This window comes from Phyllostomus hastatus, unplaced genomic scaffold (genome assembly GCF_019186645.2).
Source record: "Phyllostomus hastatus isolate PE091 unplaced genomic scaffold, TTU_PhHast_1.1 phas_contig_36, whole genome shotgun sequence".
NCBI lineage: Eukaryota > Metazoa > Chordata > Mammalia > Chiroptera > Phyllostomidae > Phyllostomus > Phyllostomus hastatus.
In genome coordinates, this window is record NW_025333862.1 from 4,373,870 (window position 1) to 4,400,684 (window position 26,815).

The 26,815-nt window shown below is 51.3% G+C and overlaps 1 protein-coding gene across 5 annotated transcripts in view; it reads right to left on the reverse strand.

Moving 5' to 3' along the window:
* Positions 1-26,815, reverse strand: part of PIK3C2B (phosphatidylinositol-4-phosphate 3-kinase catalytic subunit type 2 beta) — a 64,991-nt gene that overhangs the window by 26,827 nt on the left and 11,349 nt on the right. The window contains exons 2-13 of one of the 5 annotated variants that reach the window (XM_045841418.1): positions 19,422-19,539; positions 13,952-14,968; positions 10,918-11,021; positions 10,123-10,277; positions 9,711-9,831; positions 6,719-6,830; positions 6,524-6,603; positions 6,076-6,139; positions 4,534-4,680; positions 3,875-3,908; positions 2,796-2,991; positions 1,626-1,748 (exon numbers count right to left, since the gene is read on the reverse strand). In XM_045841418.1, the coding sequence (XP_045697374.1) occupies positions 1,626-1,748; positions 2,796-2,991; positions 3,875-3,908; positions 4,534-4,680; positions 6,076-6,139; positions 6,524-6,603; positions 6,719-6,830; positions 9,711-9,831; positions 10,123-10,277; positions 10,918-11,021; positions 13,952-14,881 (2,066 nt within the window). In that variant the 5' untranslated portion in view covers positions 14,882-14,968; positions 19,422-19,539. Of the gene's footprint in view, positions 1-1,625; positions 1,749-2,795; positions 2,992-3,874; positions 3,909-4,533; positions 4,681-6,075; positions 6,140-6,523; positions 6,604-6,718; positions 6,831-9,710; positions 9,832-10,122; positions 10,315-10,917; positions 11,022-12,095; positions 12,375-13,951; positions 14,969-19,407; positions 19,540-26,815 lie in introns of those variants that run through there. The other 4 variants (XM_045841417.1, XM_045841416.1, XM_045841419.1 and 1 more) reach the window with 4 other exon arrangements.

Genomic DNA, 26,815 nt, shown 5'->3' on the forward strand with positions numbered 1-26,815 from the left:
CACTGTGGCTACTGCACTAGAAGTGAGCTGTACAGATAATATTTTCGTGTACAAAAATCCCCTTGTATCACAAGTCAGTGTCAGTCACTTGGAACAGGACCTGAGAGGTCTCCCTCGGCATTTATCACGTGCTAGGTATTGCCATGGCCCAACGCTCTAGAGCAATCCTACAGGTAGGTCCTATTACCACACCCCTGGGGTTGGATGAGCCACCCGAGGCTGCACCTGTAGGAAGGATGGGAGGATGACTGCACCCAGAGCCTGTGCTCTGACCCTTCATTGTAGCATCTTTTCCCCAGTGCCTCTGTCTTCACCAGGAAGGTGCCAAAAGTCTCCCCTAGGGCATCTGGGTGAGCAGTGCTGAGATGACACCTCCTGCAAGGCTCCAGGCAGGGCACCAGCCCTTCGGGATCCCAGGCAGAAATCTCAGGCGGGGAGTGGAATGAGGCCCAGAGAGTAGGCAGGCTGAGGGAGGACAGGCCTGGCTGCTCCTATACCTCCGACCCTCTATGGGGAAAAGGTCGAAGGCCAATTTTACGGGGTCTGCCCGGCCTGGAGCACTGTATAGCATCCTTCCCTCGGCAGCGGAAGTAACTATGGCCAGAGAATGCCAAGGGAGTGGGGGGACTCACCAGAAGCCTCTAGGGAGACTCTCCTGGCCTGGAGTTGTTTCATGACAGGACTTGATTCACATTTTTGTTGCACTAAGAATCATACAAGTGTGAAGACAGGAGAAAGGGCCTGCCTCCCCAGTTGTCCTGCTTTAAAGTGACCCCCCATTGACCTATTTCAACAACCTTGGCCTCCCCAACCTTGGCCTCCCCAGGGACCCTCTCAGTCTCTCTAATATGCACTCTAAATGCTGAAGCGGTAGTTCTGCTCTGCAGACGAGGACTCAGATGTCGTCAGTATGGGGAAGTGAACCTGGGGCGGCAAACAAGGGCTTTCTGACTCCCTGGGGTGGGGACAGAGCGCCGCACACAGGAGGGCTGGGCCGGGCCAGGCAAACACCTGCAGCCGCTTCAGGCGTCCTCGCCTCCATTTCCTTCCTGCTTCGTGTGGTTCACGCCTACCTTCCTGGCAGCAGATTACTGTTGATAAATGCTAATTAATGCTATCTTGGGCCTATGGTTTTCACATTCATAACTGATCTATCTCCTGTCAATGTCACAACTGTCTCTAAGTTAAGCAAATGTGCCCACTTTACAGTTTGAGAGACTGAGGCATAGAGAGGCCAGAACAAGATTAAAATACAGCCTGGTTTTTGTGGCTCCAAGCCCATTACTCTTTCCTCTAGATGACTTTCTCTCCTCCATGTGTAAGTCCCCTCTCTATTCTGTGGAAACTTGGGGAAGAAAAGTCAGGGAAATATTTTAAGGGAGACAAGATCAAAACAATGAGTTATTGGTGAAACTAACAACGAACATTGTATGTGACCCTTCGTGGTTCACCAAGAGCCTTCACAGACACTTCTCTTTGGACTCTCCTAACAGCTTGAGGGGTAGAAGTTACACTTGTCCTCATTTGTGAGTTTGGGGAGTGGAGACTCAAGATGCTGAATGACTTGTTTGGTTAGGGCTAGTGACCAGGCCTGGCTCCTGCTGGGGCCTGGAGGGAGGGCTTACCGCTGGTCCCAGATGATGAGGTGAAAGAGGTACTTGGAGAAGTGAGCCCTGCGGGTCTGCAGGGGGTTGCACAGCTCCTTGCCGCCATGGCTGAGGGAGCAGGAGAGGTAGAAGTCTTCATAGCTACAAGAGACAGGGGGCAGGTCAGGCCACTCAGCTTAACCCCCTCTCAGTCACCTCAACTGTGCCAACACTATTTCCCTTGGTAAAAACCCTCTGGCTCTCTGGGGACTATAACAGGGGTCACAGACAGGACGGCCAGATCAGAGCTGCAGAAGTGTGCTCCGGGAGAAGCAACTCAATCTGGATCCCTCTGCCCAGTTTCAGGCTCCATGCTGGGTCATGGTTTTCCCTCCCTCTTCACAGGGAACCAGCCTTGCAGCCTCTTCCTTCCAGTCAGCTCCAGCCCACCAGGGTCGGGTGTGCATGTGTGCACATGCGCAGGTGAGAAGGGTAGGGGATGAAAACGACATCTGCCTACTTGAATGCCAGCACATGGGGGTCCCTGTGGCTTGTGACAGGTGCCTGACAGAAGAGGTCAGAGAAGGCCCTGGTTTCCCAGGCTGCCTCCTTTGTTCTCTGTCAATTGCCTAGAGGAATACATTAAGTGAGGAACAAAGAGAGAAGGGGAGGGAGGGGCAGGAGGGGTCCGGAAGGGGGAGGTGGAGCCAGATGCTCGTTCCCCTAGGCCTTGGATGCTGGGGACCCTGCAGAGGAGCTGAGGATTACCCAATGAAGGAGGCTCTCTACACCCACCACTTCAGTCCAGAAGAAGGGTCATCTTCCACCTCCCCGCCCCTCCCCTTGTGCATCTGCAGGGGAGTGCAGTCATTGGCTGTGGGGCGGGCCCTGGATCTGGGAAGCAGCCATCTGTCACCAAGTCTCCATCAGCTGGCCTTGGAAGGGAGGGGGGAGGGATGCCTGTGCAGCCAGCTCTGAGCCAGCACTAAGAGGGAATGGCAGGATCTGCCCCAGGCAGCCTCTTCACCATCTCCTAGGAGACCTTTTCTCTCCTCTGGGATGTTCCAGCCCGTGTGCCCCTCAGGCACTTGGCTCTCCCCCTCAGCCACTGTGCACCATAATGCCAGAGATCTAAATGTAGGGCAGTGGGAGAAGCCATCTGGAAATCAAACTCTGCTTCCCCCTGCAAGCCATCAGCCCTGGGCTCACCTGGCAGCCCAGGTGATAGGGATGCGGTGAGTGGCATAGACATTGAAGGCCAGGGGCCTGGGGAAATGGCAGGCCTCCTGGACCAGGTCATGCTTGTGGCTCCCGTGAACCGCTGTCTGGAAGTCTGCGTTGAACGTGCTGCAGTACAGCTCCACCAGGTCCAAGATGGCAGCTGTCAGGGCTTCCACGACCTTCTCTGTGAAAGGAAGGGGTCAGAAGGAAAAGTCATGAGGCCTCAACATGCCCCATTTTGTTGCCATGGTGCTGACTAGGATGGAATACCCTAGGAAATAGTCCCCAAATGCCAGTCAGATTTCTAAGCAGCCATGACAAAGTGCACCCATCTGTGGTGAAGTGAGAAAAAAAGCAGGGGCATGTAATAAGCTTCTCATCCAATGACAGATACTAAATTTTAAACACTGTCCTTTTATACCTTGTAACTTATTTAACATAAAATGTCCTTTCTTTTAGGAAATGGAATCACAATTGTCGGTTACTTTAAAAAAGTCATTGCTTGGCAAAATAAAAGATGACAATTTCTATGTTGATCCCCAAGATAGTACTTTCGGAACATTTTATTGGTCAGTGAAATCCAAAAGAATGGGAATCACTGACCAAAAGTCCCAGAACATGGGCTTTGTAGGGCAAAGTTCTGCTTGAAAGACTCAAGGAGGAATCCTAGTGAAAAATTCCTTATCACCTGCTCCCCAGGCGCATCCTAACTTGAAAACGCAGGGCTGATGAGACGCTTGAGAATAATCACAACCTCCCTAAGGGAGAGTTTTCGAATCTGGAACCCAGGGCTAACTTTGCATCACCACCCCACCCCACCCCACCCCACCCTCACACCCACTCATCACCACCTCCCAGGGACACCACAGGAATAACCAGTAAAAATAGTGAGAAAACACTGTGTGGAAAGAAATGTGATCTCCAGATGTGCCCAAGCCTCTGATAAGGAAACACAGACAACGCCCCAGCAGTCCCCGGCAGTCAGGAGGGCTGGGAGGAAAGGAATCCGGGCAGAGTCAGCAGTATCTACCTGCCCCTACCGCAGAAAGACAGAGCGGTTCCCTTACCTCGGTTCTCCCTCACAGCCAAGACACTGGGGTCCTATTGGGGAAAAAGGAGAAGGAAGGGAACTTCAGGGCCACAGCCTTTTCCATCCCAGTTAGAAGAAGGGCTTTTCACAGCTGCGCTCCTCTGGACCAAACTGGACTGAAGTGTGAGGAGCGGAGATTCCCCAGGGAGGACAAAGTAATGGTTTTTACCAGATCTGTGTAATGGACAGAGTGAGCCAGACCAAGATAAAAATCATCAAGTCCACCCAGATGAGACACGCTAACCCTCAGGACACTCTACTATAGACCAAGTGCCTGTCATGCTGGCCCTGTCTGCCCAGCACACAGTCCCCACTGGAGAGTCAGGAAATCCCTGGCTCAGGGAGGTTTTGGCTTTGCACTCTGATCCCGATGCAAACTGCCAGGCAATGCCTCAGTGATAGCGAGTAAAGCGTTTGCTGGTTCGAGCTCCCAGCGATCAGTCCCAGGAAGCGGACCCTAGCCCACCCTCATCCTCAGGAAGAGGGGACACACTTGGCATCCCTTTCCCAAGAACTCTTGTGGTTATTCAAACATAAAAGATGGAGGTGCAGAGAAGAGCCTGGACAGCTAATTACCCAATTGCCTGTGAATATTCCTCTCTTCCTTCCCCATGCTAGTGCTCTGGGCCCCATTACCTTCTGAATTTTAGGCTGTATGCGGGAAGGACAGGGGGGCAGCTGGTTGAGAGCATTGGTGATCTCGGGGGTTTCCACGGCAGCCAAGGCATTGCAGATGGCCTTAACGGACTGGACCACCCTGTCAGCCTTCAGTGGGAAGTCCCCCTGTGAGAGGAAGCACAGTGAGGCTGGCAGACTGGCACTCTTAGCCTCTGGCACCCAGTGTGGGAGGAGTGTGAGCTCATGACCCTCAGGAGAAACTAGTGGGACCCATGCTTCATTTTCAAATGCCTAACACGGGTGAATAATCGCTCCTACTGAATTCAATGAGCCATGCCCATGTTACCCAGGTCTGTCTCAGCCATCCTTACTGAGCTTCCTCTTACCCCCAGCTACAGCCTACTTATACTACACAAACACGCAAGGCATCTCCCACAGAGGCATCCACAGGGTATAGCAAGGAGGCCACAGAGACCACACTGAGGTGCCACTTGTCCACACAGCCTTATTTTATTTCTCCACCACCTCCTAGAATTTTTAGACAGATCTCATCTCAGTACCCCAGGCATGCCACGCCCACTCGTTCCCCTCTGCGCTTTGGCCCCTGCAGTCTTCTCGTTTGGAATTCCCTCACTGTGCTGCCCTGATTACCACTATACATTCAAATCATGGACCAGCTAAAATCCAACTTCCTTCCCAAAGCCCTCGCTGGCCAGTCCCCCTCTCTCTGCCTCTCCATGAGCCCTTGATTAACTCATTACCACCCTGCTCTGTCAACTAATATGTTATTATCCCATTTGTACTCATCCGGAGCAGCCTCTAACATAGGGCCAGACAAGTGCAGAAAAAGGGTTCAGAGGACTAGCCCCTCATCACAGGAAATGTTCAAGCAGAGACTGCTAGAGTAGGGATTCTGGCATTGCTGAGAGCTCTGAACTAGATACAATGCTGAACTCCCCAAAAGGGAAGGGTCTATGACCACTATGGACTGAAGCAATGAGACAAAGATTGTTTTGAAGATCCCTATCTGAATTTCTTTAGTTTCACCACATTTGGGGCAAATGTTTATTATCATGGTTTTGAGGCTTAAAAACCCCTGTGGATCCAAGTAAGGAGAGCTGTGGCCCTTCCCCGCCTCTAGGACCCTCCACCTCCTCATGGTATTCCATCTGTGACGCCAGAACCTCAGAGCCCCTGAAAGCAGTTTCTGGGCATTCGTGACTCTGGACACTCTCCGGTGCACATTCAACTACGGCAGCTGGAGTGACAACTCAATGTCCCTTGGCTTTGGAGATGCCCTGCTGCAGAGACAGGGATCAGGACACAGTGCCCGACCTACTTCTACGGAGGGGCAGAACCCCCTGCGCACACACGTGCCAGCTACCCAACGGCCAGCAGTCTTGGTTTGCCCACGAGCCAGGGGAATGAAAAGAAGTACTCTCCTGACAAATCTTCAATAGCTTCTCCAGATCCCTTCTAGGGCGGGCTGATCCCCGGAGGACTGGGGGAGCGGCGGGGAGGAGCTTTGGGCAGCCGGCCCAGCCCACGATCTATACTCACATCAGCCAGTAGGAAGGCATCCACCTCATTGTGGTAAGTGTCAAACAGAAGACTCAGGGCCTGCCTAGGAAGTTGGGGACAGGGAAAAGTTAAGTCGTAGACGTCAGGACAGACCCCCCGCCCCATGGACTGGCCAACCCATTCTCTCCCTTTTTCCATGTCTCAGGAAACTGACTCTGGTTTAAAGGAGTTGTCACTCCTTCCATATGTCCCATGAAGACTGAAAGGCAGCAAGTCCTTTCTATTCCGCCACCTCTCACCTGGAGAATGACGGCAAAGTACTAGAGGGCAGAGATGTAACACACCTGGAGTGGGCACCGTCCCCATGAGACTCCTGACTCCACCCCCAACTCCCGCAAGGAGCCCTGGCCGAAAGGTAAACAGGGCATCTGCTGGGGTCCCCTTAGAGTTCCTGCTTGGCCCAAATCCAAGATGGCACCACTCTCACCTGCTGATGGTCTGTTTGACTGGCCTCTCCTGCAGATGGACGAGGTAGTTCAAAGTGGAGGGGCTCTGGTCATCGTTCACCTGTGTAACAAGTGCCCTATTCAGGGAGGGGCGGGGCCTTCATCTCAGCCCAGCGCTCCTACCCTACTCCCACTAAATGTATTTGTTCCATATCACCCTCTGCTACCCCACGAACCGTCCGGGCCAGGTCGCTGCGTACAGATTTCTGCTCCATCAACTGTAGCCGAATGTCAATGTCAAACTTGCGGCAGTATTGAATGTACTCATGGCTTCCCAGGGCGTGCTTGCTGGTGGGACAGAGGGACAAGACCGTTAGCATCCTGGGGACTTGGTGGGAAAGGAGGTTTAGACCTGAGCCTTAGGGAGAAACAGGAGAACCGGGAAGTGACCCAGGAGGGCTATCTGTGTTATACCCCTACCTTGGCTCCTAGAAATGTCATGGTAGAGCCTGTCTAAAGAAAAGCCACCTAATACACTAAGCCCTTAGTCTGTACAAACACTGACTTTCCCAGATATTTATCACCTGTATTGTTATCGGTGGTTCACTCCAGGGTGGGGACTTCTGGTGGGGTGGGGAACAGAGGGACTTCTCAGGGGACAGTGTTTAAACCCCATTCTTGGCTTTGGGATACAAGCCATGCTAGAAGTCAGCCTGTACTCAGACTTGGGTGTGGAGCTCAGTGAGTGACGCTGTCCCCCTGCTGAGGTCCTAGGTGTCCCACCCTCTACTGTTACCAACTGGGGTGCTGAGGTCAGCCAAGCACACCCAGCAAGATTCCAGGTCTGTTATCCCAACACCCATCAAAGGTCTGCTTCTTCCCTTCCTCCGGGGGTCCTGCCTGATTGTGAATAACTATATAAATCTCTACAGACTTCCTGGCAGACACCTGCCTGCTTGCCATTCCCTCTGCTCGTGACAAGTGAGACCCCGCCTTCACCCCAAGCTCAGAGAAGGAGGCCTAGGAAGTCCCTCCATGATTCAGCTTCTTCCTTCCTCCCAAATCACACCTCAGTCAGAAAGGAAACCCAGAAGAGAGGCAGAGAGAGTCTCACCTGAAGGTTAGCACTGCAGGCCTGGGCTGGGTTCCAGCAGCTGAGGAACAGAAGCCGGAAAGGGACTTCCTTCCTCAGCACAGCTGGGAGTCTAAGGCCAGCAATGCAGGAGAGAGTAGAGGAGCAAAGGGAGGGAGGGGTGTGTGGAGCCAACGGAGGTGCCCTGGCCCAAAGCCAGCCAGGGTTCAGTTAAGACTTAAGGGAGTTCTCCACATCCTGAGGGACCAAGCCTCTGAGCGAGGCCCCAGCCTGCTAAGTATGAGCTGTAGCCAAAACCTAGGGCTGGAGAGACTGGGCTCTGGGGCAGGTCTGGTGGGAGTGCCCTGGAAGGAAGGAAGAGTGTGGTTCGGTGGGGAGGAGGCAGGAAACCCAACCCTCCTCTGGGACTATCTCGGGGCTCTTATCTGAGAGCAGCCTGCATCCTGGCCCTGCCACTCCCCCTGGCATCAGCCACCCTGCTAGGCACAGTGGGAAACCACAGGGCTTCCTTGGGAGCTAGCAGCTTTCTAGACCCCCCGAGAGGGACCTTTCCACCCCATCCAAGGCAGCTGTCTTGTGCTCAGGGGTCTGGACTTTTCTGTTGGTGAGAAAAAAGAGAAGAGATTGGATGGAGTGGGGGAGGGCTCCTGGACGCAGGTCCCCTGGGGACTTGCTTGCCTTCTGTATGGAAGGCCTTCCTATGTGTGCATTTTAGTTGGAGCGAGGGAGGCATGACCCCAGGACCATCATCCTGTCCCACCTCGCCCTGCACACTCCCCCTGGGCCTTGGCAAGAAGGTAGAGCCAGACAGCTCATCTGCCACCTGTGGACCGATGGACGGGGGGGCCCACAAGGGAGATCGGACAGTACCCACCTACTCAGATCCCCACGAATTCCTCCCTTTGGGCTGGTCCTTCCCTGGTAGATTTACTGATTGCTCACTGGGCCATCCTTACATTTAATCCTCACTACATTTACGGAAGAAACTGAGGGTCAGGGTTTTGCAACCAGTACGTGGCAAGCTAGAACCCGAACCAGCCACAATGATGTGCTGTGCCCCACCCTGCCCCTTGTCCCCTTATGACAGTGACAGGCTGCTGAGGGTGCTTCCCATCTAGGACCCCTCTCAGTGTTCCAGGGGAAACTGCAGACACATGGAAACATCTCATTGCTACTCCCTGGAGTTGTGCCACGTGAGGTTCTACCCCTTTCCTTTCCCAGCAGAGGGCACAGAAGCCACAAAGGCCCCATGACATCCCTCAGGCTAAAGAAACCAGCTGAGAACTGCTCTAGCCATAGATCAACCATCCTTCGTCTACACCTGGATCTAGGAGAAAGAGCAAGCAGTGGTACTTATAGGCTCCCCTGAGAACTAGGACACAGGCCTCTCCTATCCCCACTCCAAGGCCTGCTTTCATGGGCAACAGGCAACTGGAAGTGTGCGGAGGAGAGCAGGTCTCTATTTCCTGATCTGCTGCCGTCTGCCTGATTCTACCTGCCACGTGAAGGGTGTAATCCCCCACTCCAGCCAGAGCTCCAGAGCTGCTGCTCCACATCCGACTGTCCAGGGAGGCTACTTGCTGCAGAGGACACTGGCTGGAGAGGAGGCTGGCTGTGAGCCTTGGGTGAGGAGGCTAACCAGCAGCACATGCCAGAGGGGACAGGCTTGCTGGCATTGGGAAGGGGGAAGAGAGAGCAACTGAGATTTCTCCCCTAGGTTCCACTGGGCACTTCTGCCCAGTCCTCCTCCTGCCGCTCGCTTTAGGCTACCTCACATAATCCAGGGCAGGAGGGAACCCCCACACAGTCCCCCGCCACCCGTCTCTCCATCTCTCCACATGTAGGAGTCTGCAAGCAAATATGACCTAGTCTTTGCCTAACCCCTGCTCCAAACTCTTTCCACAGATTTGGCTCAGGAAGCCAGCCAACCCTGCTGGAAGACGGAGCTCCTGGGAAAGTGCAACGTGGCTGAGAGTGTGCCTGGAAAGCAGGAGTCCTGCCTGTGGGACTGTGGGGCAGCCAGCAGCCCGGAGCCTGGAACGCAGCACCTCCCCTAGGAAGCCCCTGGCAAAGGTACTACCCAGAAGGCAGGTGCTGCGTCCTATCCCACCCTGCTCGTGCCCCAGTTCACTCACTTCTGCAGGAACTCCTCCAGCCCACAGGGCTTCAGCACAAAGTCGCCCACATCCACATCCCTCAGTTCATCATGAGTGTAGCACAGGGTCTGGTAGATGAGCAAGTCCACAGTGGAGGAACCTGTGCGGGGTGGGGCAGGGGAGCAATGAAGGGAGTTGTTAGGGCAGGAGGGGCTCAGCCTCTACCCCGATCCCCATTCCTGGCTAAGCATGCTCCAGCACTATCACCAACCGGATAAAACAGTGTGGGGTTAAAGGAAGTGACCATGGACCTAAGAAGCTCGCCCCCAAGCCAGTCTCCCACAGGAGCTTCCTGACTGTCCATCATGCAGGCCATGAGGTGGGGTGGAAACTGAGGCCAAAGGATCCCAACCCACCTGCAGGGAGGCTCACCCTCCTCCCCCCAACTTACAGTTGCAGGTAAAAGTGAGTGGCTCCCGCAGGCTGTCACACAACACTGTCACCTTCAGGTTGACCTCATCCCCAAGGTGCTCTGGGCTTGGGGTGACAGCACTCCAGACATATCCAGTGAGGAAGTAGTCTTGGATATTGGAGCCAGACCGAAGGCTGTGCAGGAAGAGAGGGAGAAGGACCCTCGCTCTGCCTTCAGAAGAGAGCAGCCGAGAAGAGCCTGCTGGGACCCACCCGCCCTGAGGCCCAGGGCCCCTCTGCACCCACTCGGTCCTGCCCTCCAGGTCTGCAGTCCAGGGCGAAGGTGGTGGGGAAGCAGCTCTGGGAAACCGTGTCCTTGACACATTTGCTACAGTCACAAAATGTTTGCCAAGGGGAGCTGAGCAGTAGGGATAGTTCTAAGACGACAAAGCGCCCCAGGCTAAGTGCAACAGAAAGATTTTCTGAATCCATTTCCTTTCTGTTTTAGCTTCAGATAACACTCCCATCTCCGTCTGGGGGGGTACTTGCTCCTAAGGGCCACTGAGCCTGAAGGGGTTGGGGTAATTTGACTGTTAAATTGAGGCTTTATAACTTTTGTCAAATCTGTGAAACATCTAAGGTGCCTCGTTAGCACAGTAAGTAGCACATCAGCCTCACAATCTGAAGCTTCTAAGATTTCAAAAAGCCTACAAACACCTTTTATAGGAAGCATCCCATAGCTCTGAAGTGAGGTTTATTATATGTGCTGCTCCTTTCTTTCTGGAAAGAGGGGACCTCCTCCCCAGCCCCCACAACCCCGCTCTTTAACTCTTACATATCCAGCATGTGGCAAAACGCAGCGACTTCCTCATCTCTCTCCTCTGAGACCTCAAACAGCTCGTGGCCATTGGTGACAGCGGCATGGGGCCGAGAGACCGCCTTTAAAAGGGGAACAGCTGACTCAGTGCCTTTGCCCTCAGGACACCCCTTCCCCCTGCCCTCGGACCTGCTGCACTATTCCACTCTAGGTGTAAAGACTTTCAAGGCAATGGATATTCGGTGAAAGGGGCACAAACAATATGGAAAATCCTGGAATATATTTATCTGCCATCCCAGGAGACCAAGAGCCAAGTTGAAAAAGAGAACTTGAAGCTTTGTCTGAATCCAGAAACCAAACCTCCTTCCCAAGGGGCAGTTTCTAATAAGCTCAGTGCAGCAGGTCAGGCAGGTAAGTAGAGATTTGAGGTGGAGTAAGGTTATGTGGATACATTCTCAGACAAGACCTCAAACTGTCTCCTGTAGTCACAGCACTGCTGTTTTCGCTCACCCACAGGGAGTGCTAAAAAAGCCCTCTGGCCAGTCCTGCCGCCCAGCCCCGAGAGCAGGAAGTAGGGGAACTGGTGCGTGATGCGAGGCGAGGGTGTCTACCTGATGGGCCTGCCCACAGCCGCCAGGCAAGGCCACCCCAAGGCAATGAAGCTGCAGCTAGAACAGAGTGCCCACAGCCCGTGCCAACACCTGCTTCCGGGAGCCTAAAGCTGGGGTCTGCACACACAGCAGTGCCTCGCCTCTCACCCCAACCCTGGCTATTCTCATATCCTCCCCACCCCTTGGGCAGAGGGCAGCACCGAGCTCCTGATTTGAATATCCAGAGTTTCTGCTGAGTGACCCTCTCCTGTGAGCCTTGCTCCCATGGGTGAACAGGGAGGGGGTGCGGTGAGGGGAGGGCAGCAGTGGGGGCAGCTGGCATGTGAGGCCCTGGCTCTGCCAAGTTCATGACTGTGTCCCAGTCAAAACAATAGTACCACTGTCAGCAATTAACCCACAAAAGGGAGAGCAAAGAGTGACAGAGCAACAGAACCAGACAAAGAAACAGAAACAGAGAGACAGAGAGACAGAGAGACAGAGAGAGGAGGGGAAGGCAGCGGGTAGAGAACAGAATAGCTTCTGAAGGCCATTTTCATGCCCTTCCAGTGCCACTCCCTGGCTCTATAAGAAAACAAAGCCACTTACGTTCACCCTGCTGGCAGGCCCTGGTGGCATCGCCCGGTGCTGGCTGGGAGAGTCTGCCAGGCAGAGGCTGGCAGCGGGGGTACCAAGCTGGCACTTGGAGCCAACCATTTCCAGAGCTGGCTCCGCAGGCCTGGGGTAAGGAGGGTCGCTCTGGCTGGAAGCCCGGCGAAGGCGGGGTGGCGGCACAGGCCGAGGGCCTGAGGGGCCCCTCCGCCCAGGAGGATGGGTCCCTGCATGGAGCTGAGGCGGGGAAGACCAAGGCCGCATATCCCCACTAAGAATGGGCAAGAGCTCTGTGCTTTGCCCTCACTTCTTCAAGGAGACTCTGGAGTGAGCTCCCTCTTGCAGCTCTGATGACACACAGGGGAAGGGGGAAGGGGGGGAGTGGAGGGAGCAGGAGAGGGAGTGACAGAGGTGACCACCTACCAGGGTGGCTGGACCCGGTGAGCAGGCCCTACTCAGCGGGAGGAACTGGGAACTGGGAACAGGACTCTCCCTGCCCTATAAATAGCAGGAGCAGCCCCACCTCTCAGAGCAGGGCCTTTCAAAAGCCCTGAGCTCCATCCAGAGCTATGACTTATCTGAGGAGCTGATGCTACTTTGGGGGCTCTCTCAGCAGCAGCACGGGAAGGAAGGACCACGTTGCTTTTTCGGAGTCGCGAAGGATTCCAATTGCTAGGCCACGAGGTGGGAAAGCCCTGGTGTCCCTTGGACAATTATAAGGAGGAAACAGGGAAGGAACGAAGTGGAACACTGTCCCTACAGAAGTCATCAGCCACGAGGGTGCCTCTTGACCCTTCTAGGGCCAGGGCTTACAGGGCCCAAGGGGAAAACACAGAGCGGTCTTCCCGTCCCGCCTGAGGGCATGCTGCTGGCACTTCTTTAAACCAGAAGAAAAGATCAAAACCACCCTGGAACCCACTCTGTGCTTTTTCATAAACTCTTTTCTATTTTATATTATGTACTGATGAAAGTGAAACCACTGTTGTCATACTACATGTTTTCCCCAAACATTTCAGCGTGAAAAGTGGTGAGTGGTGGTGATGGGCGCACAGCACCCGAGATGTACTCCACGCCACTGCACTGTATGCTCACGATTAGGTAAGGGAGTACAGTTAATGCAATTTTACCATGATTAAAGAGGGACAGAGAGAAAGGTGGGGAGAAAGAGAATACGGAAGTAGACACAGGAAAACAGAGAGAGATAGAGAGGGAAAAAGACGGACAGAGGGAGAATACAGAAGGAAAGAGAGACAGAGGAAAGAGGGAGACAGGAGAGAGACAGGCACAGAGACAGACACACACACATGGAGCAAGAGACGCCAAGAGAGACAGAGAGAGTGAGGACAAACCAGCTTTGAGATGGGAGAGACCAGGCTGTGTGCTTTGGACCACCAGGCAGGACTGCTGAGGGGTCTGGACCAGGGTCTGATATTCAGTGAGCACTGAACAATGGTTACTGTGAGGACTGAGCCTCATCACCATGCAGCATTTCTGGCAGAGCTAAAAGCAAAAGCAACTCACTCCTGTCCACAAGGCCATTGGGCCACAGAGCCAACAGTGAGTCCCAGAACCCCAGTTCTGTCCTCACATTGTAAAGCAGGCACACACTAGGGACTGGGATTCTGAAATACCTGCACCCAGGAGATACATAAAACTCAGCCCTGGAAAGGACCCATGTCTCTAGGTGTCCCTCCTCTTCTCCCTCACCAGGACCCAGGGGCCCGATGGCAGAAGCAGAGGGCAGAGGAGTACAGGTATGAGTATGTAGCAGATTTGGAACAGCAAAGAAGAACTGTTCTGTTTCTGAATGACACGAGGGAAGGAAGACAGAAGAAACACACTAAGGTCCTCACCGAAGCAGCAGAAATCCGGTGGTTCTTGCCAGATGTCGAATTTTTTCGGTTGGCACAGCGAGAGACATAGGTGCGGGGGGGCACCTGAGGGGGCATGGTCTTGCTCCGGGCCACGGGTTTTCCAGGAGTGTCCTTGCCGAAGTCCAGGGGGCCCTGGCCCTCCTTCCAGCCCCTGGTGGCATCCCGCAGCATCTCTGCATCATAGGTTGACTTCAAGTTGAGCCGTGTGATCGCATCATTGATGCCGTCGTAGTCCACAGACCCCCGGAGGTGCCCCGTGCTCCCACCTCTCAGCTCCTCTTCCTCCAGGATCTGAGGCCCTAGCAATTTGCCCGGAGGCTGCTCAACCAAAGAGAAAGTGTTGATGTCACTGGGCTGGGAGATCTTGGAGGGAGATGGGGATCCCTTTCTTGGAGGCAGGGGAGGGGTGTCCCAGATAGAGACTCGAGGAGGCAGAGGAGGTGGGGACAGTTTCTTAGAAGAGCCATCTATGTCCCCAGGTCTTGGGGACAAAGAGAGCCCTCCATCTGAACCATCAAAAATGTAGAGATAGTCTCTAGCCAGGGAGCCTGTGGGCCAGGGAACCGGGCCAGACGGGGAGCCCTGGGAGGTAGAGTGGTTGGGCAGCCCTTCCTGTGGGGAGAGTGAGTTATAATTGAGGGTAGGATCGGAGCCAGAGAGACCGCGTAAGAGCTTGAGGTCCTTCTGCCTTCCCGCCGGCTTGCTGTAGAAGTCCAGGACGGGCTCATCCCAGCTGATGAGACAGGGGTCTGGGTTCTGCTTCGTTCTGTTTTCCTCCTTGTCGTGCCGGAGCCGGGACAGAGCATCGTACTCCATCTGCAGGGCTTCGGCCATGGCCAGCTCTTTGCGGCTGATGCCCACCGACTCCAGGGACTTCCAGTGTTCCCCACTGCCCTGAGCGGACGACATGGTGAGGGTGGGGACGGAGGGGGCCAGGAAGTCTATTTCCTGCCAACGTCAGGTCTGCAGGGTTGTGGCATGGTGTCTGACAGGCACCTGCAGGTGAAGGGTAAAAATATCAATGATTCAGTCACAAAAAGAGATGTATTAATAATCTGACTTAAGTGACATCACCTGGGCCAGTGCCTGTTTCTTGATTGCCTACAACATTTGGAAACAAACAGCACCCTGATTGATGTGGCTCAATGGGTTGGGTGTCATTCCACAAAATGAAGGGCCGAGGGTGTGATTCCCGGTCAGGGCACATGCCTGGGTCGCAGGTTCGGTCCTTAGCTGGGGCACATACAAGAGGCAACCAATTGATGTTTTTCTCTCACATCGATGTCTCTCTCCCTTTCTCCCTCCCTTCCCCTCTCCCTAATAAATAAATACAATCTTAAAGAATCAGAAAGATGAGGGAAAAACAGAGATACCAGGACAACCTTGTGTATCTATTACAGCCGTCCACCCTCCCATTCATCTGGACATGTTTCCGCCTCCGGTCTCTAACGCCCATCCTCATCTCTCTCGCATGTACCCAGAGGAAAGAAGGATGTATCAGCCAAGAGGAGAAGACAGAAACAAGGGCTCATCAGTCAGTTTAGAGAGGCAGCCCTCAGAGGCTGCTGGTGGAGAATGTGAAATGGTACAACCTCTTTAAAGCAGAGGCAGCTTCTTGAACAGGTTAACAGTCACCTACTGTATGACTCACCTGTCTCGCCCAAGGAAACGAAAGCACGTATCCACACAAAGATTTATACATGACTATCCATAGCAGATTTACGTGTAATATCTTAGAACTGGAAATAACCCAAATGCCCACCAATAGGTATACAGATGAAAAGAATGTTCACACAAATGACTATTAATCAGCAACAAAAAGGAATGAATTATTGACACATACAGTATCATAGATAAAGATCAAAATATGCTAAGTAAAACACGTCAGATAAAAGAGCATGAGTATGTAGGACTCCATTTATATAAAATTCTGAAAAATGAAGACTAATCTATAGTAAGAGAGCAGATCAGCAGTTATCTGAGGAGGGGTCGGAAAAGAGATGAACCTTGGGGCATGAGAATATGTTCATTATCTAGACTGTGGCAAAGGTTTCACACGTGTCAAGGCTTCTCAAACTGTACACTTTAAGTATGTACAGTTTACTGTACGTCAATCATACCTCAGTAAAGCTGTAACTGGAAAGCACAGTGCAGCACAATATGGCACAGGCTGCACAAGGATCCTCCCTAAATACTCCGACGTGAGCGATGAAACAAGCTTTCCAAAGGGTGAGACCAGGTCCCGGACGGATTACAGTTCTGCCAAAATATTGATTTCCCCTAGGCCCTCAGGAAGCCAGGCAGAAAGGCAGGGCCCCGGGCCAGCTGCCTCTAACTGCAGGCAGACCCCCTCGTTCACTCGTGTTGGCACCCTTTCTTTTAGAAGCCGTGACACAAAAAAGACACGGAGCAAATGGTTGTAATAACAACGGTAGCCTGGCCCACCGGTTCTCAACCCTGGCTGCACGTTAGAAACTGGGGGAACTTTTTAGAAGTATAGTCCTGATGCCCACGCTCTCCCAAGAGACTGTGATTTCATTAGTGTGCGTAGGGCAGTGATATTTTCAAGCCATCCCCCTCCCCCGCTGCCCCCAGAGATTCTCGTCTGTAGCTGAAGCTGAGAACCAACAGGCCTATGTGTGCACAGTAACTCCTCAATGTTACTGACAGGTTCTTGAAGCTGCGACTATACACAAAACATAGAATAGAACCAATTTCGCCTCAGGCCAATAATACAAACAAGAGTTGAGTTCCTAGGGCATATTTCTGGTCACAGAAACATCACCAAACTTCAAAATAAAGACCCAAATCATTTCTAATATTAAACATTGAAAGAAATGTGTGCTATCCACACAAGTGAGATCATTATTTTCCAACTCATGTATTCCAGTTCAGGGTCATGGGTGACTGGGGCCTCTCCCAGAAGCTCAGGGAGCAAGGTGGGACCCCCACCCTGGACAGGACGCCCTTCCACTGCAGGGCCACTCACACCCACACTCACTCAGAGTGGGACAATTCAGACACACGTCCATCTAAGGTGGACATCTCTGGGAGGTGGGAAGAAACCGGAGCACCGAGAAAACCCACGGGGACATGGGGAGAATGTGCAAACTCCACACCGACAGTGGCCCTGGCGGGGATCAATTTTATTTTTTCATCAATGTTACAACAAAATGTGTTGTACATGTGTTTCAGATGAGCTTGGGGAGGCTAAGTGTGAAGTAGTCACATCTGACCCTTAGCACCAGCAACAAAGAGGTTCATGATTTCATAAAATTATCAAAAATTGTACATTCTATTGTACTGCTTATCCGGCAGATAATAAATATATGAAGCATGTTCTTCCTCCAGATTAGAAAACTGAAAACATCAACAGGAAAAAGTTCAGACAGATTCTTAGGTGGCAAATTCCATCAGATCCAAAAGGAGTTAGCAAACAAATAAAAGAAGGTAGAGAGAGAAAGCAAAATGAATTGGGACAAGGGGATCCCTTAACTGAGGCCCCGCCCACCACCCCAGGACCCCATGCATCTGTCAGGCACAGGCACGGGACCCTCAAGGGCCCGGGCTGGCTCGGCAAATTTTAAGAAGTAGTTTCCCAAAGACAAATTAGCCCAAGCCCAGCCTCAGGCACACAGAGCACTCCGTCAATTTCTCTGCCTGTTTGAGTCTGTCCACCCTTCAAAAGCTTCTTATAAATTATTTTTTACCTACAGAGAGTCAGAGGCAGTCTTTCTATTTGAAATTCAAAGGAATCAGATGGCCAGATGAGGATACCGGGAATTTAACTGCCCAGAGCTGGAAAGCTGGTCCCAGGAAAAGGAGGACCCCGTTCTTTAGATGAGAGCCACTAGGTAAATGCTCAGGGTCGGACTGAATTTAAGCCTTTTGATCCCCACTGTGGATTCTGGGCCGGAGCTGGGGCAAGCAGAATAGTAAGAGGTACCTCAGCCAGGCACCTCTGTGAAGAAGGAACTTGAAGTCATTGTAAGGAATCTCTCCCAGCGTCCTGCCTCTCCCCCCTGCTGAGTCACCCATGTAAGCATTCGGCCTCCCTTTCCCCCCTACGCTCGTGTCAGCCCCTCCACAGGGTCCATCAGGATGGCGCTCCATGAATTTCCCCTCCCTCTCTTGTACCTCCACCTCTTCTCCTTAAGTCAGTCTGTCTCTTCGGCACGTAAACATGTTCAAGCTTCTTCTAATTTAAAAAGAAAGGGGGAAGAAAACCACTACTCCCCAAGCACCTTCCCTTGGCTTTTTTTTATCCTCACCTGAGAACATGCTCATTGATCTTAGAGCAAGGAGAAGGAAGAGAGAGAGGGAAAGAAACATCGATAAAGTTGCCTCTTGCAGTGCCCCCGCCCCCCCCCCCATAGGCCAGAACTGAAACCTACAACCTAGGTATGTGCCCTGACCCGGAATCGAACCCACAACCTTTCAGTTATGGGATGATGCTCCAACCAACTTAGCCACACTGGCCAGGGCCCCTTGACATGTTGTCCTCCAGCTAATAATCTCTCTGTTCTTCCCTCCTTTCCCAGCCAGTTTCTCAATTCTCCCTTTTCATTTACTCTTCAACTCACCGTCATCTGGCCTCTGCCCCTAACACTCCTCTAAAGCTGGCCCAGCAACTAGACCCAGGCCGTGCAATTCCGAAGGCATGTCCATCTGCCTGCTTATGGCTGTTGCACTGGGCTCAAAGACCATTCCCTTCCTCCTTAAACACTCTGCCCCTGGCTCCCCGGACACCAGCTTTTTTGTTCTACACATCCTTCTTCGTCCTGCTCTTCCTCTGTGCCCCCCTGAAACACCGGTGTTGGCCCAGGAATCCATTCTCAGCCCAGTGTTCACTCAGCACCCTCTCCTTGGGCAGCTTCATCCTTTCTGTCTCCTATTCACACCACTTACGTGTTGATGATTCCAAATGTGTAGCCCCCCCCAGGTTTATAAGCCCACCCGTTCCTCATACCCCAAATGTCCCAAACTGAATGATCACCTTCTTTCCTTCCGACACCTTCTCCTCCCTCTGGTTCCCCACTGTGGGATGGCACCACCCATCACCCACACTAGAAACCTGCAGCCCTTCTAGAGTTCTCCTTCCTTGCATCCCGTGTCCAATGCCAAGGTCTACCAACCTTTCCTCTTCATCGGTAATACTTCCCAAATCTACTCCTTCCTTCTATCATGACTGCTGCTGTCCTAATTAAACCCTTTTCTTCTTACCTGGGCTATTACAATAGCCTCTTGGAGCACTTCCTCCTACTAATCTTTCCCTCTATAAGGCTTTCTCCACAGAGCAGCCAGAGGCTCTTTCTGGAGTGTAAATCTGATCCGCCAACTCCCTGGTTAAACCCCTTCTAAGGCTCTCCATTTGGTTCCTTTACAAGGTCTTTATCACGGCCACCATCTCCCACCAATCTGCAACCATTCATTACCAAGTATTTGATACCTCCGGGATTTTGCTTCTACTCCTGGGCAAGTGCTTCCTGATACTTGTTGCCTGACTCCAACACACCCTTCTCAGACTTTGCTCAGATACCGTGTTCTTCAGAAAGCCTCCTCTGAACCTGCAGGTGGAAGGAAGGGCCCCTTCTTTATGCTCTCAATAGCAACCTGTGCTTATCTCAAACATAGTCTTAAAATATTTTATTCAAAATTAAAGGTGTATGGATCAATCACCCGCACTAAGCTCCTCAAATTCCAAAGTCATTTCATTTCCACTGAGAAAAATATACATGAACTGGGATATAAGGGCAGAGTATTCTGGTGGTAAGAATTTTTAGACATGGAGATAGGTGGTCAGAATGCAGGTGGCTTCCTTCTTTGCAGTCCTTCAAACATGGGACTGAGTTTCAACTCAGTAGGCCAGGTCTGGCATTCAAAGGAGGTGGGTGGATGGACAGCACCACCTCGTGAAGTGCCTTCCAGTTCTGGGAGTCTTTGTTCTGACCTATTGAATCCCTTCCAGCAAATTTCCCAGAGGACTCCAACCAAGGCTAAGGCTCCTTAACCCTGGGGGAAAGAGAAGAAAGGTCCAAGGATGACCCAGCAGGCCCAGCTCCTGAGGTTCTTCCCAGCCTGGAATGCAGAGGAGGGAAGCTGAGCTGCCGGTCTCTAACCACCACCACCTGTCCCTGGCCTCCTGGCCCGGATGCCGCCAGACTGTCTGTCAGCTGTGCTGAGAAGGAGGCCCAGCCTGCTGACAGCTCACGCCTGGGCCACACTGAGAGCCGCTCCTCGCAAAAGGCTCGGGCTCAGCTCACTCTGATGCTGAGAGATCCACGGTGAGGAGGTAGGACAGGCAGCAACCCTTAGCACCAGGAGAGTCACCCCTAAAGTGAAGAGCAGGTTCGGAGTAGAGCGGCAGCCAGGCGCAGGGGAAATCCAGAGAGGGAAAGAGGGGCAGCAGGAGCAACCAGCCCCAACAGCCTGGAGCTATGGTGAAACTCACGCTCCAAACCAAATTTTCCAGCAGGAGGGGCAATGCACCAAGTATTTTAGGAATCATCCCATCACATTTCCTGCCTCCCGCTTCCCCAATTCACTTCATTCTCTGCCAGCCTCTGCTGCACCGATAACTTAGAAACTGCTCTATTTCCTTAGTCCTCAAGTGCTACTAGAAATTCTGTAAAAAAGCAAACATCCATGGAGGTCCCAAGGAGAGAGGCGGGGCGGATCCATCCACAGAGAGAAGGCTGGGGCCAGTAGTGCTACGCCACACAACCCCAGGGAGCACCCACACACTGTGCTCTAAATGAATGACACCCTTGACCACAACAAAGAAAACCACGTGAATGGTGCTCCCTGGTTGTGCACCTTGGTGGCCCTGGCTGTGTTCTCATCTCGTAACCATCTCTCAGAGAACAGATGAAAATCGTCTAAAAGGTCATTTTAGCCAGTATCCTTTCACCACCTGCATGCACTGCTTGTTAACATTCATCACCCCATATATGCGTTCTGTCTTTGCTTACCCATCTGAAAGAAAGATGCAAGCATTTCACCCCTAAATACTTCAGCCTGAACCACTTAAGAACTAGGACGGTCTCTATATAAACACAATGCCACCCACAAAACCGAACATTGACACAATAACATTATTGAATATAGAGTCCATATTTGTCACGTGGGAAGTTTTTCAAACATACAAATTCCTAGTCCCTGTCCCGGAGGGTCTGATTCAGTAGAATGAGCCCCTGGACTGAATGTTTCTAAGCCCCTCAAGAGATTCAAATGTGCAGCCAGGTATGACCCACGAATGAGGGTTTTAGAACTCCCAGGAAGACAAGTGGGAACTGTGAAAAGGGACCCCAAAAAGCTCTGGTCAGCTGAAGGAAGTGGACATGCATCGGGCCAAGGAGGTCAGTGCGAGGTTCCATGCAGCACCAGGCACCAAACTCAGTTCCACACAAGCTGCCAACAGATGGCCAAAGGCTGGCAGGGGGGCAGGAAATAGGGTCAGGGCCCAGACACACAACGGTTCAGAGTCAGAGGGAGGACAGTAAAGAGAAGGCACATCCTCCAGTGAGCTGCCGGAGCAGGAGGGCCCAGCGGCCAGCACTGACAGCAGCTGTGGTGGACAGGGCTTCCTGCCGTCTTGCTCAGGATACCTTATCAGAGCTGCTCTGCTTGGGATGGCCTAATGGGTCTAGGTCATCTTCTCCTCACTTCCTGAGCCACAGAATTGGATCCCAATGGGCACTGAGTATTGGTTACATGTCGAGAGCCATGCCAGATTTATAAGTATTCAGGTAACTATGTCATAATTCCAGAGAACTTACAACGTAGCGAAGATGATAGACATCTCCAGAAATACATCAATCCCCCTCCCGGGGCACAAAGCAGGGAAGATGTCTTGGCCCATCTTTACTAGGCGGGGAAGGTGGAAGGCTGTCAACAAGATAATGAAAAATACAGAGGGTTTCCAGTCCCCAGCCTCGGGCATCTCACTTTTTAGTAGTTTTTACTAAGGAAAGTGGACTCAGTTTTAGGACTTCCCTGGGGAGCACCTTCTCTCAAGGACAGAATGGGTCAAGTGGTTGGAGGCCTTAAGGACTTGACCCCTTTGGCTTCCAGAGTTTTCTCTTCAGAGAGGATCCCTGACCCTAACCAACCCCCAAGAGCTGCACTTATCCATACCCAAAATTCCACTGGCTTTGTAGCCAGGGACCTACCCCCCATCCCTCAGTCCACAAACCTGCAGCCCAACTCCACCTCTCCCTCCCAGAGCCCCAGCTCAAACACGGAAGCTCAGCGTGTGCTATGCTAGGAATCCAATTCCTCCAGCAGGAACATATACAAGAAGGTCACGCAGGCCGACTCCTTGCCTCAAACAGATACGCATCTGATCCCTGCTTGTGTACTGAAAACCTCCAGGTTTTACACAGCTTCTCTGACGTCAGGCCCACCACTGAATCACATGCACTGGCAGAGTCTTCCTCTCAGCTAACCTATGTCACCTTGGTGTGGTTCTCAGTTCCAGACGTGGGGAGACACAAAACAACTGCCTGTTTTCTTCCCACTCATACAGCCCCTTTCTAGAGTCCTCTTGGCCAAATTAAAGCAACCCCACATGGTTCAGTCTTTCCTGCTGGAACTTACTTTCCATCTCTAGCTTCCCTAGGCCTACCCTGGACTTTCCACTAATTTGAAGTCAAAGTGGACAAAAGAGTTAGTAGAGGGTTCTCTGGGTCCTGGGAGAGCAGAGGGACGGGTGCTCGGAGGCTGTGTGACATGGTTAGATTGAACTGGGTTTGTATTTAGAGCCCTGCAGTCCCTGATCCCGGCTCAGAAACCATTTGCAATTGGTTCTGCTCACACACACACACACACACACACGCGCACGCGCACACACACAGAATCCACAAGATCATAGCTCTCACCACATACCCTGCAGACTTGGGATCTGAGTATCAAGTCGGGGGTGGAAGAGGTGAGGCAGCTCGTGGCTCCTCTCAAAACTTTCCTTCCTAGAGCTGACGATTCAGATGGGAGGACCAGGGATCAGGAGCTGGCAACCAGCTGAATGGAACCTTTTGCAAATAGAAAAGAAAGGTCTTGGCAGAGTGTGGGTCTCCGGCCCAGGAATCATCCCATGAGCCAGAGCAGCCACATCTCTGTCTGGTCCACACTTCCTGCTTTCTCCCCACCACCTGGCCTTAGCTACTGCAGCCTCAAGAACCAGCCTTTCTAGTTCAGATCCGCTGGGTGGAAATGTAAACTGGTGCAGCCATTAGGGAAAACAGTATGGAAGTTCCTCAAAAAATTAAGAATAGAGCTATTGTATGATATAGCAATTCCTCTTCTGAGTATTTATCTGAAGAAATCCAAAACTGTAATTCACAAAGATATATGCAGCCCCTATGTTGACTGCAGTGTTATTTACAATAGCTAAGATACGTAAGCAATGTAAGCATCCAACCATGGATGAATGAATAAAGAAGACATGCTAGACCCCAGCCCAGTAACTCAGTTGGTTAGAGCACCATCCCGAAGCACCAAGGTTGTGGGTTCGATCCTCAGTCAAGGCATATACAACAATCAACGAATAAATGCATAAATAAATGAACAACAAATCTATGTGTCTCTCTCCCTCTCTCTTTCTCTAAAATCAATTTTAAAAAATATGTGGTATATATACACAATGCAATATTATTTAGCCATAAGGAAAGATGGACACAGAGGACAAACCATGTGAGTACACAAAGACAAAGTGGCCATCTACGTGCCAGAAAGGCCTTGAGAGAAACCAACCCTATCAACACGATGATCTTGGATTCCCAGCTCCAAAACTGCACTGGCCTCTGCTGATGAACCCTGTCCCATGAGCAGCTCTAATTGTTGGGTTGGTCAAAAAGTTCATTTTTCCCCCCAGTAAGATGGCTCTAGTAGTGCTTAGTCCTCTTTAACTTCATTTGAAACAATTTTGTTAGATTGTATTGTGACAGCTGTCATATCAGAGTGCATTAAAAAAAAAACATCGAAACTGGTGAATTTTTGTGCAGCTATTTTAATATTGAAGAGGGAAGAAAATATACATTTTTGGCATAATATGCTTTATTATTTCAAGAAAGGTAAAAATGCAACTGAAATGGGAAAAAAGATTTGTGCGGTGTATGGAGAAGGTGCTATGACTGATTGAATGTGTCAAAAGTGGTTTGTGAAGTTTCTTGGTACTATTGACATTTTGGCCAAATAATTCTTTGCTGTGGGGCTGTCTTATGCATTGGAAGATGTTTAGCAGAACCCATGGCCTCTACCCACTAGAGGCAAATAGTGAGAGATAGCTGGCATACTCAAAATATCCAAATCAATTAAGTTATTGGTGGAAATGAAAAATGTGTCTTTTATTTTATGGAAAAACTAAATGAACTTTTTGGCCAACCCAGCAAAATGACAACAAGTCTGCAAAGAACACAGGCCCTCAGCCCACCCGACTGTTCGAATATTTGGAAAATGAAACTCACTCTTTATTCTGCCTTGTATCCCAGCACAAGCTGGTCACGAGGCAGACCTGCTAGGATAGATCAACTTCCAACACACAGTCATTTTAAAGCCTCCACTAGGGATTGTGTCACCAGAGGGGGTGGCCCTTGCAAAATAACCCTTCGAAGGCACAACCGCTGGCACCAGAGATAAGACCACCAGATTCCTCGTTGTCTCATCCCTTGCACACCGCCTCTGTGTGCTGTAAACGCTACTGCACTGTGCCCGCCAGTGTGTCTCTCCACTTTGCTCTTTACCCTATTTTCGAGATTCCCTCATTTTGCTTTCTCCTACCTCCTTAATCTATCACCAACAGATTTCACGTAACCCTCCTTACATCTTCTCTGACTCTAAATGCACAAGAAGAACCCTGACCGGCAACTCAGTTAGTTGGAGAATCATCCCGGTACACCAAAAGTTACCAGTTTAGTCCCTGGTCAGGGCGAGTGCAAGAATTGAGTGAGTACATGAAATCGGTGTTTCTCTCTCTCTCTAAAATAAAAGTTTTTTTAAAGTTAAAAAAAATGTGGACAAAACCAAGGGGGAGGGTGGAAGCAAGGGAGGCAGGTGGGTTTGGCTGGGGTGGGGGGGAGTGGTGGGGGAATGCAGACAACTGTAATTGAACAACAATAACATAATTTTTAAAAAATGCATAAAAAGAACCACAAAACTACCACTCTCCAGAGCATTTTCTCAACATGTTAAGATCTTAGTTCCGGACATGTCCTGAAAAATTTGGCTCAAATATGCTCTTATAAACTTGTAAGGAAGGAAGGAAGCGAGGGAGGGAAGAAGGAAATATCAAATATTGCCCTTTGTAACAACAGTGACAGATCTAGGGGGTATTATGCTCACTGAAATAAGTCAGAGGGAAAAGGACAAAACATATGGTTTCATTCATATGTGGAATCTAAAATAAAAATGTAACAAATGGACTAAAACAAACAAACAAAAAACTAGTCGATACAGACAACACAATGGTGGTTACCAGAGAGAAGGGGGGCGGGGATGGACGAAGTGAGTGAAGCCGGTCAAATACATGGCAAAGCAAGGAGACTAGACTTCTGATGGTGGGCACAAAACAGAGCACACAGATACCAATTATAGTGTTGTACACCTGAAATTTATGCTATTAACCTATGTTACCTCACTAAAAAATTAAAATTTAAAAAGAATTCAAAGAAGAAGAGTTACTCCCAGCTTTCTCAGCCCTCCAGAGAAAGGCAGTGGGACAGAATGTGAGGGCTAAGAGGAACTCCCAGGATGAATTTCCCTGACCAGTCCTGGCCCCCAGCTGATGTGGGTTGAAGGGCGACTCTGTCCCCTCTGTTACCTCCAGCTGAACCTGGAGAGGACTCCTGAAGAAACATCTTCACAGACAACTTTCCCACCAGCACAACCCCCGCCAGGAAAAGGACCCCACCATGGCTGGGTAGCTCAGACGGTTAGAGCATCGTCTCCATACGCCGAAGTTGCGGGTTCAATCCCCTGCAAGACTCAACCAATGGATGCATAAATAAGTGGAACAAGGAATCGATGTTTCTCTCTTTCCCTTCTTCTCTCGCTCTAAAATCAATTTTTAAAAACTTTTAAAAAGAAAAAAAGAACCCCAACATTCCCAAACAGCAATATCCAGGATCCAGGAAACCCTATATCTCTGAAGGTGCTGCAGGCCCCATGAAGCACTGCACAAGCCCCTCTGGGAGGGGGACCTGAGAACACGGGTGTGTGAGGATGGGGACGTAGCAGCCCCCTCTAGTCTTTGCCTGCCATCTGCTTTCCCTTCCTCAGCGCCTCAGCTTGACTTCACAGAGCCATTTGCTTCCTGCAACACAAGGGCTCCTGGCAAGGCCCAGACTGCCGCCTCTGTCACCTCCAGCTGAACCTGCAGACCAGCTTACCCAGCTCATGCCCTGTGGAATCCAGTTCTCCAGGATTCCTTCCTGGGGCTGGAAAAACTCCCTGGAGGAGACCAGCCCATTGAGCAGAATCCAGAAAGTAGGTCATAGCTGCTTCTATCCAGCTGAGGCACCAAAGCCAGGACAGAACATGCTCTGCCTGGGGAGAAGAGATGAGAAGCAGTGCGAATCCACCTCATGCTCAGGTTCAGTCTTGACACCCCACACCCTCATGTTCAGGGTCAGGCTAACCTATCAGTGTCTGCAAGGAGCAAGGATGTACTTCAGACATGGTCCTACTCCATGGCAAGGAGACAGGATGTATTTCAGGGTAACTGCGGACACTGGACTAACCAGAATGCACCAAATAATGCCAGTGAGACCATCTTCCAGAGAACGTCGTTGCTGGGGATCAATGTTCTGATCTTTAGGGAGTGGCTGCAGTTCATTTAATTATAACAAT